This window comes from Calonectris borealis, chromosome 21 (assembly GCF_964195595.1).
Source record: "Calonectris borealis chromosome 21, bCalBor7.hap1.2, whole genome shotgun sequence".
NCBI classification, from domain to species: domain Eukaryota; kingdom Metazoa; phylum Chordata; class Aves; order Procellariiformes; family Procellariidae; genus Calonectris; species Calonectris borealis.
In genome coordinates, this window is record NC_134332.1 from 5,328,187 (window position 1) to 5,347,728 (window position 19,542).

The 19,542-nt window shown below is 41.7% G+C and overlaps 1 protein-coding gene across 1 annotated transcript in view; it reads left to right on the top strand.

The window, feature by feature from the left end:
• TNC (tenascin C) overlaps nt 1–18,883 on the top strand; it is a 74,048-nt gene extending 55,165 nt beyond the window's left edge. The window contains exons 16-27 of the mRNA XM_075170431.1: nt 476–748; nt 6,237–6,359; nt 7,615–7,758; nt 8,938–9,057; nt 9,522–9,665; nt 10,497–10,627; nt 11,652–11,784; nt 13,632–13,783; nt 14,721–14,817; nt 15,501–15,662; nt 16,925–17,088; nt 17,586–18,883. Of these exons, the coding sequence (XP_075026532.1) occupies nt 476–748; nt 6,237–6,359; nt 7,615–7,758; nt 8,938–9,057; nt 9,522–9,665; nt 10,497–10,627; nt 11,652–11,784; nt 13,632–13,783; nt 14,721–14,817; nt 15,501–15,662; nt 16,925–17,088; nt 17,586–17,696 (1,754 nt within the window). The 3' untranslated portion in view covers nt 17,697–18,883. The remainder of the gene's footprint in view (nt 1–475; nt 749–6,236; nt 6,360–7,614; nt 7,759–8,937; nt 9,058–9,521; nt 9,666–10,496; nt 10,628–11,651; nt 11,785–13,631; nt 13,784–14,720; nt 14,818–15,500; nt 15,663–16,924; nt 17,089–17,585) is intronic.
• The last annotated feature ends 659 nt before the right edge of the window (nt 18,884–19,542 follow it).

A 19,542-nucleotide genomic window follows, 5' to 3' on the forward strand; every position in this document is an offset into this window, starting at 1 on the left:
CCAGAAGTGCATGAAATAAGGGTTTTGCATGAAGAAGAAGATTCTTTCAAGTGGCTTCTATGTTGTCCTCCTAACAGAGAGAGACCTGACAATATTACAGGCATGCCGGCAGTTCTATAACAAGAGCTTGTTTTTATCCTCCATAAAGGTTTCACATAGGTAGCAAGGGAGAAATGCACATGAAACTTACTATTAGCATGTGTAACTTTGCATGTCAGAGGCAAATGCAGTGGATTTGCTATTAAAGAGTGAAAGTTTGAATGGGCCTGCACACACTGACATATATCTTCTTCAGTATGTGTATAATGTTAATAGTCTTTTTTTTTTTTCTTTTTCAATAGCTGGCAGATTGTTTCCTTTTCTTTGAACTGTCGTTGGATTCTTGCAGTGTGTTATATCCAGACCTTAGGCAGGTCTCTAATGAACAGATTAAAAAATCATTTCTTTTCCCTACTGCTATCTTCTCCTTTTTTAGAAGCAGAACCCGAGGTCGACAACCTTCTGGTTTCAGATGCTACTCCAGAGGGCTTCCGACTGTCCTGGACTGCAGATGATGGGGTTTTCGACAGTTTTGTCCTAAAAATCAGGGATACCAAAAGGAAATCTGATCCACTGGAACTAATAGTACCAGGCCATGAGCGCACCCAGGATATAACAGGGCTGAAAGAGGGTACTGAATATGAAATTGAGCTCTATGGAATTAGCAGTGGACGACGTTCCCAACCCGTAAATGCAGTAGCAACCACAGGTATTGCCTTTGCAGTAGGAAAAGTGTAACATGTTCATGCCTGTTTGTTTCAGCATCTCTCCTTTTTATAGCCAACTTGAGCTGTTACTGAGGCGTTCGAACTGTCTCCTGCATGTCCCTTATCCAAGTTACTGGTTCAATGTGGTGTAGTTATTTATAAACAAACATCTCAGATTCCTTAGCTTCATTACTGTCTATTTAATACAGTTTTATTTAATTACTTTCATAATCTGGAATTAGGCAGTGGAGTCTAGCAATTAAAGCACTGGCCTTGAGGGCCAAGAAATATTGTCTCTGTACCAGCCTTTTTCAGTGATTTTCTGCGACTAATTACTTATCACCACTGCACAACAATTTACCTCTCTAGAAAAGAGGTATGACAAAATGAATTTACTGAAGCTATTGAGAAGTTTATTTATGGCTTGATCAGCAAAGGACTAAGCACCATTAACTTAGACTGATCTTACCAGGAGCAACATGTGCTCGATAATTCAAAATAAACTTGAGTTTCTTGCAAAATCAAGGCTTTGAACTCCCTCAGCAGAAGTTGCTATATATTCTTATTCTTGTGTGTCAAAAATCCTGATGTAAATTAGTAGATTAGTGACTCACCCAGGTAAAATCATCCAGAAGAAAAGGTGCAGGTATGACTGCCAATTCATGCCATTTTGGTTTAAAAATACCAAGGCCTTAATCCTCAATTGCAGCACGCCAATTACACAAAGCTGGAGTTCTTGCCTTTCATAGTCTCACATTAATGAAGAAACATTGTAAACATAACCGGAAATGTCTTCTGTCTGAAGTTAGCCTAAACCTATATATGTTTCTGAAAACCTTCCACCGGAACAGAGCTCCATTTTCTCAGTGCCAGAGAGAAGGAGAAAGTTTTTGCTATTTGTAACTGGAATTTTTTCTTCTATGATTTTTATATGAAAATATGCAGATACTAGTCAAGTAAAAAGTTCTCAAGGCTTAGGTTGAATTCGTTAGATTAATTTAAAAAAAAAAAAAAGGTTCATAATTTGATGCATTTCATTTTGGCACTTTTGAATTAAGCTTTTCAATTTTTTTCCACCGAAATCATGGTTTCGTTTTGAAACATATTTAAATCTAAAGCAAATGAAGCAATATCCTGTGATCCCAATTCACTCTCTTAAAAATTTTGAGCTTGCTGATATGAAAACATAGTAATTTGAAATCAACCTAATTCTGGGAGGAAGGGGATGAGAAGGGGACAGGTAAGTTCAGTGAGGAAGCCAACAGAAATGCATAAAAGAGGCATTTGCCCAGCTGTAGCAGTGTACTCTGGACAACACACAGAAAAGAGACAACAATAGCTCAGTATTGAACAGCTTTTCCTGAAATAGCATGGCCTCATGATTCACCTTAATGTCTGTGGTGCCAGTTGTTAGCATGGAAAGGCATATTTCTGACCAGCTCCACTGATTGCCATCACATCCCTTGAATAAACACCGAGGGCATATATACACTCACCCAGACACTTACATGAAGCAGAACATACATCCATCACAGGCCACCTTTCTCCAGGCTCATGTGGGTTGACTCGTAATGGAGAGGGATGTTTAAAGTCAAGTGTGCTTGTTAGCAGCATGTCCCCATTTTCACTGACTTCCAGGATATTTATGGTAAACCGCTAAGAGTTATGATTTTCCTCATGACTACATTCTTATTCGGTTCTTTCAGAGAGATTTAGCACATGTCACCTCCTGAAGCCAATAGCCCAAAAGATGTTTGTCAGATGTAAATAGCCCATGGATAATTGATAATAGAGCTAGAGCCACAAAAATCCAGCTAAATAACTTGGACTGCAGGTTACACCACATTGGGTAACTGGGCCACCAAGGCATCTAACTAATTTCTTTTTTAGGAGTTGATTATTAGACAGACATATGTATATTTATAGCATACCCAGTCTGGTTGCAAAGAAATATTTCTATTCCTGAAGGGGGCAGTTCAGACAGGCTTATATTCAGCCTTGCTTTATTCTGGCCTGTGTACAAGTTACGAGTGAGCAAGGAATAAATTAGCTAGAAAGTCTTTAGCTTTAGTAGAAGAGATAGTAAAATAACAGTTGGAACAAAGCTAGCAAACACACCAGCAAACCTAAACCAAACACTACCATGGAAATGAAGGCAGGAAAATAATCTAGATTGAAAATCCTTCTCTATATTTATCACTCACAGCTTCCCCCTCCTTCCCTACCTGGGCACGTACCCTCGTATACACAAATGCGGTCTTCAGGGATCAGGCCCTCCGCTGGTGTAATTGGTGCAGTTGAGGGAGTCTGGTTTGAGCACCACCAAGAAATTCTCTCTGAGGGTCTGATCTTTTATCTTTGTACAGCAAACCACCCACCCGCCATGAGGGAAGAGGGGGAGGAAAGATCTTAGAGTGTTTCCCTTTTATTGCCTTGTCCTCCTCTGTGGTTTCCTTTCCTTCTTTCTCTTTCCAGAAGTCAGCAAGGCAGTTGATCTAGTGACAGCCATGGGCTTTGGGTGTGGAAAGGGTGAGTAGGGCAGGACTGGCATTTGCCATTTTCTCCATGTAGCTTGTGTTGGTCCTGCAGCTGGTAACTTGCCTGGAGGCTGAGATGATCTCCCTTGCTCCCATCACACCAGGAATGTGGTGTGAAACCACTGGGCATGGGAGTTGACAATAAAGTCCTACCTTCCCACACCCATCACAAGTAGTTCTTCCTCTGTTATTTACCCGTATGTACAAGTGAATAGCAATAGCTTTCCCCCAGAACTGCTGATGATAATGTTGTTAAAAGCTTATCCTCTTTGGGTTGGTGATGGTACCCACTCTCCCTACCCTCTGCATTTGTCTGTCATTTTACCCTCATCAATTCTGCTGTGATAGCAAACAGTAATTATAAAATCACTGTAGTGCAAGGCAGCATCATACAGATCTGCATCTGTCTAATCAAGTTGGCACAAGGGAGTTTGCCCACTGCTGCTCCCAGAGGGACAGTCGGTGTCTTTTGGAAATTAATCTGTATAATGTCTGTTAAGGTGCAATTCAGCCCTCACCAGGGGACCACAACACGGCTATGTGCCACTTAATATCCTTGGTAGGAAGTGTGGGTCTCATGCTGCTACTTTCCTCTTCTTCTAATGGTGTTTTGCCACACCGTGACAGCATTTTTCATCTGAGAGGATCACAAAACACTTCACATGCTCTTCATCGTGATAAATGCAACCTGATGCTTTCTGTTGCTTAGGAGAAGAACGCCAGTGAACATACTCCTGTAGCCTGCTAGTAACGAAAGAACAATTTTTTTGCAAAAAAATCCCCAAAGAATAGCAGCTACTCAGGTATCATGGGTGCTTTAGCAACCTCACAGGAAAGTTCTCCATCTGTCATACAGCTAATGGGGAATGATGCTGGAGGATAGTGCTAATTACCTGTATCTGCCCAACAGAACTGAGCTTTTTCATGAGTGACAAGACAGAAGCATGCTGGCCATTTTTTATGCCTGCTTAATTTCGGCTTTCAGGTAGCTCAAGAAGATGGTTTCATTTGCTCCTTTTTCATTTCCCTGTGCTCAAAGGTACCACTCCCTTACACCTCTGGGACTCATTCTAGGATTAATGCTTGCTCTGATGGTCCGTTATACTTTCTTTGCCAGGTTTACTCCCAGGAAAGTAGCTGCAGTTGGGGTAGTTGGGGATGTGGAACTCTCACATAGTCAAGGCTTTTCTTACTATTGTTTGTTATGGAGTTCACCCGGTAGAGAAAACAAGCATGAAAGCCCATGGAGGTGTGCACAGCAGAGTCCAAGTGGGATGGATTGGGTACCTTATTTTCTGGGAAAGGCTGGAATTCCCTATGTGTATGAAAACCAAGTTGTCCATCTCTTTGGTCTCCAGAGTCATGACTAGCACTTTTCACCAGTCACTAAGGGCACCTACAATGTGAAGCAAAATCAATGTGATTTTCATTTCTCTCTCTTTCCCAGGTTTTCTTTATGCTCTTCTGTTTCCTTCAGACTGTACCTAAATCAGTAGCGACTTTGTGTGCCATGTAGCTTTACGAACCCCACCTTGCTTTCTTTGTTATCTTTAATTCTTTTCTTTCTTTCTTTGGCTTTTCCATGTGAGGAAACCCCACAAATGCAACATGTCTAGTGAGCTCCAGAGAAATAATTTACATTTCTCTTGAGAGTTCAGTTGTTTTTCTTTCCTTGCCTTTCAGTTGATTTAGTGCATTTCTGCTAGAGCTTTGGGGACACATGGAACAAACAGCCCTCTGACTTCTTTCCCGCAGACACGTTCTTTCCAAGCTATTTCAAGCACAGTCACTTTTTTTCTCCTCTTGCCCCCCTCCCCCTGCCCTCAGCCTGTCTCCACCACTCTTAATGTGGCTGATGTTTGATATCTCTCCTCTTTGTGCTACTCTGTGTGGGCTGTTTATTTTTTTAACAAGTGTCAGGGTTGTTTTGGTTACGGTCGAAAAAGCAAATTGGAAGTGAGATGCTCAAAGTAAACTTTGAGGTCGCAGGTCTCTTTACCATGTCCTTCCAGAAGCCCTTTCCATGCTTGTTTTGCAGTAGCTTAATTAAGCCTTAAACTGGAATGTTTCAGATACGTGTTGGTATGCATCTTAAGATTGGGTCATTTTGGCAAATCCTGGGCTTGCTTTGCCCAGCTTACTGAGATAATTTATATGGGCAAATGTAGTGCCCAGGTTTATACAGGGAAAGGCTGGGTTGTATGAAAAAGAGCTGCAGTGGAACCGCAAGTGCCTTCTTCATGATGGTTGTACTTGGATGTCCTCTGGATGGATGTGCTTGAATATACCTAAGAAAAATCATGGTCTCAGATAGAGATTCCTAGAAGAAAATCTTGTCGCTTCTAGTTTGAAGCCAAAGAAGTTACAGGCAGTCAATGCTTGAGAGGATGGACCCTTGATGAACTCACGCAACTGAGTCTAGGACTTTTTTAGGCATCCTATAGTAGAAACTATGCTCAGGAAGAGGGATCTCTCCACTGCTAAGCGCTGCTATTGCTGTGTGTCACAGATAGGGCTCTGAGACTCAATGAAAAGTCTAAACATCATCCAAGTGAAACTGGGGTAGAAAAAATGATAAATACAATGACTCCTGGGTAACAGAATGGTATTCCTGTAAGTATTCCTCCATACTTTTCTATAACACTGAAACCTCTGTTACTTCTGTGTACATGATATGTAGATGTATGTCTGGGGTATTTTTAAGCTATGCACTACTGTAATGTTACTGAAAAAGGAAAATTTAGACCAAATAGATTTTGCTGTCAGTACGTAATAAAACCATTAACTGTTTGGTATTCCCTGCACTAGTGTTGTTTAGGGACAGGATATTGATAGCATCAGCTCTTGGGATAGAGGGATAAGACAAATCAGTGTCCAGCACTAAGGACTGATAAACAAATTATTTACCTTTTCTTTCTATGTGGTGTGTTTGTTGTCTATTCTCCACTGACAGTTGTCGGATCTCCCAAGGGAATTTCTTTCTCTGACATCACGGAAAACTCCGCTACAGTCAGCTGGACACCCCCTCGCACCCGCGTGGAGAGCTACCGGATCTCCTATGTCCCTGTCACAGGAGGTGAGTAACTGTGAGGAGGGACAGGGAGAAGGATGGTAAAAGGGAGAGCAGAAAGCATTTGCTGTGCTGATATCCATCTCTCAGTGCATCTCCCGGATGATCTTGCACAGATCATCTCTTTTTTCTTCAAACTGCTGACCAGGAACATGGGTGTGTATAGACGGTCCCCGTAGCCAACCTCTGTCTGAACATAGTGTCCCACATCCCATGGACAAGACTTGTAAGGGAGCTCAGAGCTAGATGCTGGAATGGTTGTACTCCTACTAGGGCCACATTCACAAAAATCTCTGTTCTCACCTCCTAAGAAACGATTTATTTCCAAACTGTCTCATTATTTTGTAGGCACTTTATGAGCTAAGCATATTTGAAAAGATGACCCTTAGAAATAATAATCGTAGTCCATGGTTATAATAGTTTTCCAAGGCAGTGATTTTTCTTAGTACTCCCCAATGTTGTTTCATTCCATCCATTACATCTCTGTTTTAGTGTTCAGCTTAAAAAACTTCCTATACTTAAACAGATTTTTAGCATAACTTAGGGACATCGCTGAAAGGAAACAGCTAAAGAGCAAACACTACAGACGTCAGGACCATAAAAGACATGCTATTGACAAAGACAAGTAAAGATACAGCCCTTTAGACAACATAGTATGTAAGCACACATGCAACTTTAAATATATAGCAATCCCACAGAAGAAAAGGAGCAATCCACAACCATGAAGTTAGGCACTTGTCTAAGTGCTTTCCTGGAATAAACCCAGAATTTGAAACAAATATGTGTCCTAAGTCTTCACCCACACATGCAGCACCTCCTAAAATAATATGTACTGTATCTTTATTTGAAATGAGATGGGTGAAGGAGAAACTTCCAGCCCTTACCAGAAACAAAGCAGATCTAAACTGCAAGTCCTGTCCTCGCAGGTGTATGAACTTCCATGTAGAGAGTGCTGTGTTTTCACCTTACATCTTATTTGTAAAATTGTATTTTTCTGAACAGAAACGTTATTTTTTTCTTACTGTTGGCATACCACTAGGAATGAATACAAACCAATGTCTTAGATTTAGGTGTCATGGCAGCAATGTTTTTTCCTGAGGCTGCCCTTTGACATCGTTGATTGTAACTAACTGGGGAAAATTCACCTCCTCCTGTACAAGTACGTCCATGTTGGTCATAATGTCTTTAATTTGAAACACATCCTTCAAGCATTTACTGGAGTATCATGTCACTAATCCCTTGGCATTTGGCTTCATCCTAGGTACTCCAAATGTTGTTACAGTAGATGGAAGCAAGACAAGGACCAAGTTGGTGAAGTTAGTCCCAGGTGTAGACTACAATGTTAGTATCATCTCTGTGAAAGGCTTTGAAGAAAGTGAACCCGTCTCTGGCACTCTGAAAACAGGTAATATATAAAGAGGAAATAGCAGGTTCTCAAATGCATTGTCCGTGCTCTAGGAGAGACTCAGGAACTGGAGCTGAAGACCCACTGACATCCCATTTTTGCTGTCTGCACAAACTGTAGGAAGTTTTTTGCACACTCTTTCTTTGTGTCTTTGTATTTCAGATGAGTATAGAACTTGTTAGTTTGGTCAGGCTTCCATTTATTTAGTGCTGAACCAACTTGCAGTGAGACAGATACAATTAATGTATTTACAGTCCTAATACATCAGAAAAAAAACAGAAGTTTAATTAATGCCATTTTGCAGATGAGAGAGCAAAGGGCCAGCTCAGCTGAGCAGTTCAGACCAGTTTCTGTTGTGGACTCAAAGTCCACATCTCCCAGTTTCCAGACTGTGTTCTAAGCATAAAAACATTCTCTCTCCTGGTTTTTCTTCAATACAGCTTTAAATATCCCTGCAGGAAATGAGGGTCCACTCTGCTCCTGCTGACCCCACCCTGCAGTCTCATTCATTCATTCTTTTTTGGGGGGCTAACAAGTATTCAGAGAACTGAGGCAAGGAACAAGATGATGAGTATTGGATAATAACATGAAATTTATAGCCCATTCCAGAGGTACTGGAGGCAGATATCTATCCCAATTCGGGGAGAGCATAAAACTATCTGCAACATAGAGTCCCATGAGGAAGCAAGGCAGGACGTGTGGGGATTTTGGGTGGTTTGGCTGCCTATTTGATAGGTTTATTTTTAAACATGCAGGGCAAGCTGGTGAAAGGTCACAGTGGCTATCAGTTGCCATCACAGTAGTTATTTTTCCCAGCTCTGTCTCCTGAGTTTGCTCCAAAACCAGTCCAGATTTGAGGGTGTTGAGAGAAATATGTCAGCTCTGACAAAGCTGTTAAGATGAATGATATCAAGACTGATCTGAGAACATAGTTAGTTATGTCTGTTCCCAGAGTTTAATCTTTTCACGCATTGACCTCCCTTTCAAGTGGAGGCATTTGATGTCTCTTTATAGGCACTGACGTCTTTTCTGCAGAGCTCCACTATTCCAAAGGCGACCATAAAAGCTGCACCAAGCAGCAGTGTTTGCGCATTTTATATCATATATTTATATCAGAGCATTGCACGGAGCCGAGAATGTTTGTCAAACTCCTTCAATCTGTTATTCTCTATCTTTCAGCTCTGGACAGCCCGTCAGGCCTAGTAGTGGTGAACATCACAGACTCTGAGGCTCTGGCAACCTGGCAGCCAGCAATTGCTGCTGTGGATAATTACGTTGTCTCCTATGCTTCTGAGGATGGTAAGAAGAGTTAGTGATGGGTCAGGGAGCTGACAGCGTTACAGCTCTCGAGAGATGCTGAGAAATGGGTGCAGCAATATGATTCCAGGAGGATGGCAGGGGGCTGTTATTTGAAGGAGATGCCTCACTGGAAGCATTTGAAAAATTATCATTTTACTTAAGCATTCCCAATTCAGACATGAACAGAGATAACTGATATTCTTGAAAAGAACAGATGGTGTTATAATTCATATGAACACTAGAGAGTGCTAATACTTTTAGATAAAGGACTCTGATCGTTAATTCAGATTCAGCATAGGTGTAAGCAGAGAGATGGGCTCTGGGCTTTTACTATTTTGCACTTGCTCCCAGCTAGTAAAAAAAAAAAAAAAAAAAAAAAATCACTGAGTGGAGCATGGAGTTGAGTACATCATGACATGTCTGAATAATGCCAGGACCTGTTCTCTTCTGTGTTTTCTTCTTAGAACCAGAAATTACTCAGATGGTATCAGGAAACACTGTGGAGTATGACCTGAAGGGCCTTCGACCTGCAACTGAGTATACGCTGAGTGTCCGTGCGCTGAAGGACATGCAGAAGAGTGAGACCCTCTCCACCCAGTTTACTACAGGTACTATGTCCCACCTCACTGCAGGGAGAGCTGCCATCTCTTCTAGTCCCACCTGGCTTACATTTCTCTAATACCATAAAGTCAGCCAGCACATTATGCTTTTTTTACTAGAAACCTAAATTTTGATAGTATTTGCACTAAATTTTCTCTGGTGGAAGGCTAGTGTGACTGATCCAGAAGGTGGTTTTCTGTCACCAATTCTACAGATTCTCACACAAAGCAGGAGCAGGAGCTTTTCTTTGGGGGCTGATGTTGGAGTACCAATGCTGAAGGTATCCGGTTGGTGTCATACTTACGGCTTTCCATGAACATCAATGAAATCATGAACGTTTCTCCTTTTCCCGATTGTTACTTGACTTGTCCCAGGGCGATAACTAGAGAGCCAAGAGCTGAGCCATACAAATTCAGTGTTATAATTACAGTGGAGAAAGCAAGCTGTAGCCAGACCAAGTATGAAAAGTTTTTGTATTCAAAAGAGGCATCCAAAGTTTTTCTTCCTGGGAATATGTAAATACTGATCTGTCATCTTGTATGAAATAACGAAAGGCACAATTTTGTTTCAAAAGACATTTCAGTGCAACTGCTTATAAACTAAAGTGCCTGAGACAAGCCAATATTTTAACTTAGATAAAGTAAATACCTCTATTTTAAAACTTCCAATGGGAAAATTATTTTCTAATCACAAAATTTAGGTTGAAATATTTTTTAATTTCAAATTTCTGGGGAGAAAAATTTTGCTTTCCTGGCCAGTTTTAATATAACGCCCATAAGGTAGCCTGCATACTAAACTCCATATAGATTTGATTGTAATTGATCTGTTGTTTCCTTCAGGACTGGATGCTCCAAGAGATTTAAGTGCCACTGAGGTTCAGTCAGAAACAGCTGTGATAACTTGGAGGCCTCCACGTGCTCCTGTCACTGGTTATCTCCTGATCTATGAGTCCATTGATGGCAGAGTCAAGGTATAGCACTTGTAACCAAACCAGAAGGGCTGTGCCTCAAAACTGGGCAGTAGAGATGCTCTGAAGTGTCCAGCAATGGAACATAATCATGTGTCTTAAGTTAAATATGGTAAAATACTGAGTATCTGGTTCAGTGCTTGAACACAAATGCGTTTAAAACCTGCTTAAGTGCTTTCCAATATTATATCCTGAAACAGAAACTCAATTGCAGCCTTAATTTTGACAGTCATCTCTTCACAATGTGGATAAAAGCACAAGCAACCATTTTCCCTCATTCCAAACCTGTATCATGGAATAAACTTGCACACCCCAAAGAATGGGATTCTACTTTCTAAACTCAGGAGAATCTATCCCTGTGCAAGTGAGGTGTCTAAAGCAGGATGAGTTGCCTTTGAAAGTGCCTCTTGCTCTCCAATAATCTTATTATGTTCCTACATAATTAGATTACACTAGATGCTTAAATATGAATGAGGTGAATCCCAGCAAAAATGGCAGATAATTTTGGATGCCCAGCCTGGTACATCAGAAAGGGTTCTGATTTTCAAGAAGGCAAATTCCCTAAGCATACTGAATATTCAGTCTTTTAAAGTTACAAAAAAAACAGCCTTTTGAAGACTGGAGTATGATATTTCCTTGTCCTAAAGGATGATTCTTCTCAGTTTTTTATGAGCTTCACAGAGACATCTATACAATGTGTACGTTCAAGGCGTTCATAAATGTAAACATCTATACAATGTGTACGTTCATAAATGTAAACATTTATGCTGACTTGCTTTTAAACCACACGGCTTATACATTATGATGGTAAACATTCATTTCCGGACAACTTTTCTTGGACTTCTAAAGAAAGTTAACTTAATAAAAACCTTAGAGGAATAGAAGTTTTTTATTAAATAATTTAGATGTTTAAAAATTCTGTAAATAATTACCACAAAAAATAATGTGACAAAATAAAATATGTAACAGTTCTGGTTATTATGATTGTCTCACCGAGATTTCCCTGTATTATTTCTCCTGCCTGTAGGAAGTCATCCTAAACCCCGAGACAACTTCCTACAGCCTGACAGAGCTGAGCCCATCTACCCAGTACACGGTGAAACTCCAGGCGCTGAACAGATCCCTGAAGAGCAAAACGATCCAGACTATTTTCACCACAAGTAAGGACCTTAGAACGCATGCACAGCTGAAATAACATATAAGTTACTGCTCTCAAGACACCACTGAGCTCTGCAATAAGCAGACACAGACCTCATAGAAGATTTTTAATCCAATTGTCAGTATGCACTTCATTTGCTTGTAGTGTCGGTGCAAAAGTCCCTGTTGCCCCTGAGCTGTAGTGTTATCTGTTTCCCCCGGACTGGCAGGATGAAATTCTTTTCTTTATATCCATCCACATCACCTCCATAGTCCTCTCTCTGATGAAACATCCTGCCTTTCCCATGTAAAATATCGAAAAGAACATTACTCTTTAAAATCCAAACTGACAGCCTGATTTACCTCTGTATGTGATGCATAGCAAGCTGTTAAAACAAATCAGCATTTTAAGTTGAAATGAAGAAAACCACACAGACACACACACACACACAAATCAGTTCAGTGGTCCGAGGAGATGAATTTCTGGGCAAGTTTTTTTGTCCTCGTTCTGAGATCGGTTTTCGCAAAGCCAAACAGACAGTATGTCTGTTCCAGCTCTAACAAGACAGCTCTCCAGTGAGCTGAATACAAGAATAGATTGGGTTCTCTGAAGGTCACTTCACAGCTGACATTAAAAACAAAAAGTTGTTCAGTATTAACTGTGAAACCTTGCCTGTCATTTGTCTCACTTTTCACGATTTCCAGCCTTTCAGACCCAGCAGGACCTTCAGCCATTTCCATTCTTCCTTCTGCCGCTTGTGCCAACTTCAGTCCAAGGACTCACAGAAGTGCTAATAAAAGTCACATAGCCCCAAGTCTGCTCACTCCTTGTGTGGAGCAGCGTGAACTCCACCAACAGGCGACAATCCATAGCCAGAAATAGGAGAAGAATTAAATCTGGGTGTATTTGAGTGACATTTGGCAAATTGACCATAAGCAGGGACTGAATGGGGGTGCCTTCGCCAATATGAACGCAATGTCAGCCTCGTTCAGGCAGATGCTTAAGCCTGGCCTTAACTCTAAACATACATTTGTGTGCTATTTAGTGAGAGGGAAATACTGAAGTAGCTCCCTGCAGACAGTTGCTTGTCTCCAAATGCCAAAGCTGGTGCAAATTCTCTGTAGCTGAGGCACAGGCAGGGATGTGCAACACACTGGAAAGGGAGCAACACCCACTCTGTGAGTAGCCACGGTTAAAAACTCTCCTATGGACACACCTGAATATCATTTAATTGGCTGAAAAAGTTAATGGCCTAAGTGAACTTAAAAAGAAAAAAAGAAAATGTTTTTTGGGGTTAGAAATTGTTCTGACTGCAAACGATGCTATTAGCTGGTCAGAAAGAAATGCTTAACGACATTTCCCTGTAGTTTCAACTGTTATTGTTTGCTTTGCTTTTTAAGAGCCTGGTTTCATAACATATTTAATGTTGTACTTGCTAGCAAAATATTCCCAATTTATTTATTTTGGTTGTAGTCCTGTCTTCGTATTTCCCCCTCCTTTTTCTGACACATAATCAGAGATTGGTAGATTTGGTTTTACCCAAAAGTTGCTGTAAACACAGCTTATGCCATTTAAATATTTAGCTGGAGGATGCACTCCCATCATAGCAGGGAGTAGTTATCTGGCATTCACAGCACTTCCAAAAGTGTAGACAGATGTGCAAAAGCATATTCAAGAGAAAAATTCACATTATCTGCTGTTTACTGTGAATCTTTGTTATGTAAGATAGCAATTACAAGCCCGTTCCTGGGCTTTGTACCTGGCTGTGCCATCGATCCACAACAGATTTTCATGAGCCACCTGTATTCAACAAGTTCCTTGTAATTGCTGATTCCTTAAGGACTGCTTTCTCTTTTTTTGTGTGTGCAGCTGGTCTTCTCTATCCTTACCCTAAAGACTGCTCCCAGGCTCTCCTGAATGGAGAAACCACCTCTGGGCTCTACACAGTTTACCTGAATGGGGACAAAGCTCAGCCTCTGCAAGTCTTCTGCGACATGGGCGAGGACGGAGGCGGATGGATTGTGAGTAAGAGGGAGAGGGCCCGCGCCACCCTCACGCACATCTGCCTGTGCTAAGAGCAGGGGTAGCAGATCCCGTCCCTGATCATATATGGCATCCCTTGTAGTGCTCTATTATCAGAGTAGGCCTGACTTGTCTATAAATTTGGGTAATTTTATCTCAGGTAGGACACCTAGGTGTCTAGAAAAAGGTTACCAGCTCTTTCTGTAGTTGGAGGAGAGAGAAGTGTCTCCAAAGGATGGGTCACATCTGTAGTTTCAGCACCTAGGAAAAGCACTGATCTCTCTCCACTGGCTGTGTGTTGCTGAAATGACCATCTTAGATCAGATATATACCTTCTAAATAGCTAATTAGGTGAGAGGAGGGCAGACTGACTCTATTTGAATGAGAGATAGTGAAGGAGGTTAAAGCACAGGCCAGAGAAGGCGTTTATTCAGCAGCCGCATGGCGTAGTGGCTGTCCAGGCTTCCCAGGCCATTATACAAGGGACACATCCCACCCAGACAACAAATGAATGGCAATAACAATGGCACCTCTCTGTACTGATATCTTCAAATCTGAACATGTCAGAGGGACCCAGGGCACAGAAAGAAAGAAGGAGCTGGAGGAATGCATGGCTAGGAGACTAGAGGATGTAGAAAGTCTTGGCTGAGAAATACAGAACTGCAAGGGGCTGTTAAAAAAGCAGAGAGCAGGAACTATAAGGCCACGTCGCTCAGGGGAGCCTGGGAACACCGTAGATAAACTAGAGACCTAAAAAAAGCAAGGAGCATTCAACAGACTTGGTACAATTCGGTAACTGCAGTGAGATTGCTGCTTTGGGTGGTAAGGGCAGGGGAACAGCAATGCCAACCTCTGCATTTGTGAAAGCCGCAGTGCTAGTGCCCTTTCTGTCAAAGGCAGTCTGTTGATAACACTTCTTGCATGTGGTGTTTGCAGGTGTTCCTGAGGCGTCAAAATGGAAAGGAAGATTTCTACAAGAACTGGAAGACTTATGTGGCTGGTTTTGGAGATCCTAAAGATGAATTCTGGATAGGTAAGTGGCAAGAATTTGTTTGTTTTTTTCTTTTAAAGAAAACACAAAGTCCAAAAGATTAGGAGTCACTTTGAAGCCTCCATTTAGTTGGCAAGAGTATTTGTAAATGGGAACATAATCGCGCAAAGGAGGCTAGGGACAGCATGCTGCGAGGGAGATTGAAATTGCCAGGTCCAAGCCAATCCCTCCAGGTACAGTTCATGGATGTCATGCTTCTTGGGTCACTGAACGTACCAAACCCATGCTCGCTGGTGCTCTGTAAGAAGTCAGGAGGTAACCTGAGAAGCAACTGCAAATCTCCTTCTTCCTGTACTCCCGGGACATCCCCAGCAACGAAAGCAAAGTGGAGAAAATAGAAATAAAAAGCAAATTTTCAAAGATTGCACTACATTTTATTTGATTGTAAATGAAAGACAGTGATGATCACACAGCATAATTTTGATTACTTTTCCCAAAGGACTACCTGTTACTGTGATTTGAAGGGAAGAGGTCTCTCAATCAGCCTGGTTTTATCTATTTGGTTTTGTGATAACATCACCCTGCAGCTGAAATAGCCCACTTCCCTCACCAGTGTTTATGCCCTGGTGTATCTATACAGGCCAGTATGACCTCCTTTATGGGATGACATGATGGTAGACAAATAAACATGGGGAGACAAATGGACTGTTCATTTATTTCCACAGGTCTGGAGAACCTCCACAAAATCACTTCTCAGGGCCAGTACGAGCTGCGCGTGGATCTGCGGGACAAAGGTGAGACAGCTTATGCTGTCTACGACAGGTTCAGCGTTGGAGACGCGAAGAGCAGATACCGGCTAAGAGTGGATGGGTACAGTGGCACAGCAGGTGAGATGAAATAATTTTTTTTCTTCTGATTTGCAATTTCCTCCCAGTTGGCTCAAGGTAACAGTGTGTGAATGCTGCAGATCATCATCACAGCAGGTGTCTTTTGTATGTCAGGTGTTTGAAAATATGAACATGCCAATATATTTTATGTTTCCGTTTTAAATCCTCCAGTCATCTAGGTGCCACATTTTATGGCGTGCTTATGACAGAATATAAACAAGTATATTGAACAGCCACATATCTCATTTGGCCCATGCTTGACAGTCATTTATACAGCTAATAATAGCTTGGCACAGCCTCATCTCTTGTCAGTGAAATATGCAGCAGAGCCCTGCTATAACATGGTTTGTAATTTTGCTGAACAAATCATCTGCCTTTTGTAATCGTACTGGGGCAAACCCTGCAGCCCTTATTGAGTCCTCTTCAGGGCTTCAGAGGATTAAGAGATAAATCCAGCTCCACAGGATGTCCTAAAAAGAGATATTTTTCATGCTGCAAGTGCATAAAACAGGCCACAGAGATGTGTGTGTATGGACTCTGCCCTATGACCATCACATGAACTTTATGCACAGCTGTTAGGGATACAGACAAAGGATATGCAGCAGTAGTAGAATTAATGTCTATTGAAGGCAAACACACTGATGCAGAGCAGTAGTAGCTGCTATAGCTAGTAGGATTCAATCCTACTACTTCCTCTTCCTAAGCATTCAGGTCTAAGATGAATGGATGGAGCAACACAGATCCTGAGGCATGAATGTGAGCTCTGCTTCAGGCATACACTATTGCACCCATCTGTAAATGGGCACCCAGACCCTGGGAGTGGGAAGTCAACAGTAGGCAGACATCTCTGTGCCCGTGTTTCTAGCTAATGAAGGTGGGTGGCTTTACTGCATGGACCAGCTAAGTGTGAAGACTCCTTTGGTCTTGACTCACTCCTTGTGGAGGTCCCTTTGGACTTGGTTTGTCCACACTGCCTCCTGTACAAGGCCAAAATCCACCTCTCAGCAAGAAGTGCAGAAATTGAGCTGCATGAAAAACCATTTAATAAGTTGGGGATTACAGACCACCTGGAAAAATACTTTGAATATTGTATACTTCCATCTGTAGTAAAACAAGTCAATTTTTAAAAACTTAAGTACAGAGCCAGGCTTTGCAGATGGTGCGTGGCACAGTACAAACATTTTCTGCAGAACGGTCACTTCCATGTAATCTAAACTAGGCAAACCACTGACTTTGCTCTTTCTTTTGTCTCCCCCATCCAGGTGACTCCATGATGTACCATAATGGAAGGTCCTTCTCCACCTTTGATAAGGACAACGATTCTGCCATCACCAACTGTGCTTTGTCATACAAGGGTGCATTCTGGTACAAGAATTGTCACCGAGTCAATCTGATGGGCAGATATGGTGACAACAGCCACAGTCAGGTGAGTTTGGTGTTTGAAGGCTTCCATAATGCATTAGAAGAAGGGGAATTGCAATTATGGATCTGTCTGGTGGTTCAGCTAGCCAGACATCAGATCACTAACCAAGCCCACTCTCCAGACCAAAGGATCGTAGGGAAAGATATGGGCAGTTGCTCACAGAACAAGAATTTAATGTCAGCTGGTGAAATATTGATGTTTTTGTACCATTTTCCAAGGGCATATCCCAAGTGTGCAGGGAACATTGTAGTTTTCAACATGTGAAACAAAATGTTCTTCCTGCCATGAAAGCCAGGCAAAGAGTGACAGCTCTGGGTTTGCTTGTATAGGTTGTGCATGCTAGCGGCCAGAGCCCTGTGCTTCCCAAAGCCCCTCTACTTTGTCGTGCCTCTGTTCCTGGGTTAGAAAACAGCCTGCAAGCTGAAACGGGAGCACTAAAGGCTGACAACAAGAAAAGAAGTGTATGTGTGACCTCCCACACTTCATCTTTGTCTTTGCAGGGTGTTAACTGGTTCCACTGGAAGGGCCACGAATATTCCATCCAGTTTGCAGAGATGAAGCTGAGACCCTCCAGCTTCCGAAATCTGGAAGGAAGACGAAAGCGAGCATAAAGCCCCAGAGGTGGTGAAGGGGCTACGAGCAGGGTGATGGGGGGGAGGGATAGAGAGTGGGGGTGTGGGGGGATCCTCTGGCATCACTGGGGTGGTGGGGTGTGAGGAGCTGGTAGTCGTACCAAAGCATCGGTGTCCCTTGGCCCAACAGAGGCTTCACAGCAGTCCAAACAACAAGCCTTAAGTGTCCCAGCGTTTTCAGCAGCGCAGCTCCGGCTGCCCATCAGTAATGTCCTCCACACCAAAGACAACGATCTCAAGGGTTGTATGTTGTTTTATTAATTTTTATTTTCTCAGAAAGCCTCTGGGATAAAGTTCTTCCACAGTCTGACTATCTCTTGGGTGGCCCAGGGTAAGGGAGGGAGAACGGTTTTGTACATTGGTAGTTTGTTTTAGAACCAGCCATATTTTACACACAGAAATGTGTACGATTAATTATCATTATTATTATTATTAGTTATAATTGAAATTCTTTGGTCATTGGAAAGCCTTTTTTTATATATATCAAGTACCACAGAGAAGGAGGGGATGGAAAGGGGAAAGCAGTATGTTTTTAAACTTAAGCATAAGATTAATATTATTAATATAATGCAAAGTAATAATAATAATGATAATAATAATAAGCTAAGTTTTTGTCATTTTTAAGAGAACCATGCTTTTGGAAACACAGCAGGACAATGTCTGATTGTAAATTTTTTTTATAAATAAAAGCACAACTACGTTTAAATAAATTTCTACCTTTTTTCGTACATGTTGAGTTTGTGCATGTCCAGGGTATATTTACTTAGATGGGAAAGTAAAAGAAAGGCCGAGAATTATTAGGCTGCTGAGCCCCTACTGAAAACTGTTCCTTTTGTCAGTGGTTGGTTGTAAGTATTCTGCTGGGTTTGTTCGAGTGAAACGCCCGTAAGGATTTGGTTTCTTTTAGAACATATTTCTTTTTTTTTTCCTGCCCAAAAGTTTCTTACATGTTTTCCTAAGTGTTACTGACCAATGCTTGCTCCATCTACGTGGGAATAACTAACAAAAGAATACAAAGAAAATACAGAGCTGTTGTTAGGTACCATTGGCAACTTTGAACACTTGTGTAAATAAAGGGCTCTCTTTTTTTATATGAATGAAACCTATGTGTAGTTCCTCTGTATGATACTCTTCAGTTGAAGACAATAAAAGATCTTTTGTTTTAATCCAGTCTCTCTGCCCTAATTCAAGGTTGCACTTTTCAAACAGAGCAAATGTTTCTGCCTCCTCCTTGACGATCACTGGAAGGTGTCTGGGAAAGAAGATGCTTTCAGTCAGAGCAAATATGATCAGCTCTGCGAATAAGACTTACTGTGAAGTGCTAGCTATTAGGTAAGGTCAGATGTTGATTTGACACAGGGTGTAAAAAATGTGTGTGCATGGGAAATATCACTAAAAAACTTCAAAATCAGGAGGGAGGAAAGGAAGGAGAGAGGGATCGCTTCCCTTCACCCTTAGGTCCCTTCTTCCTAATTTATATATTTTTTTTTTCTTTTAATATTGTTATTATTTTTAATTGCAATCCTTTAATTATTGCATTTCTGAGCTTTAGCTGAGCGTTATCACTTGGGGATGGTTATGTCCCAGGGCCACTTTGTTCACAGTCTTGACTGAAACTTTGGCATTGCCCCAGAGGGGAGAGCCTGGTGGGGATCCCCCATGCTGGGGCCACTGGGACCAGCTTTGCTGTGAGAGAGCCCTGGGACATCAGGAAATGCTGTATGGAGACATAGAATGTGCTGCAGACAGGAGCATCAAAGCCTGTGTTCTGTGCTTTATTAATAGTCAGTCTCATCAACTACATTTCAGAAATGTCCAATTTCTG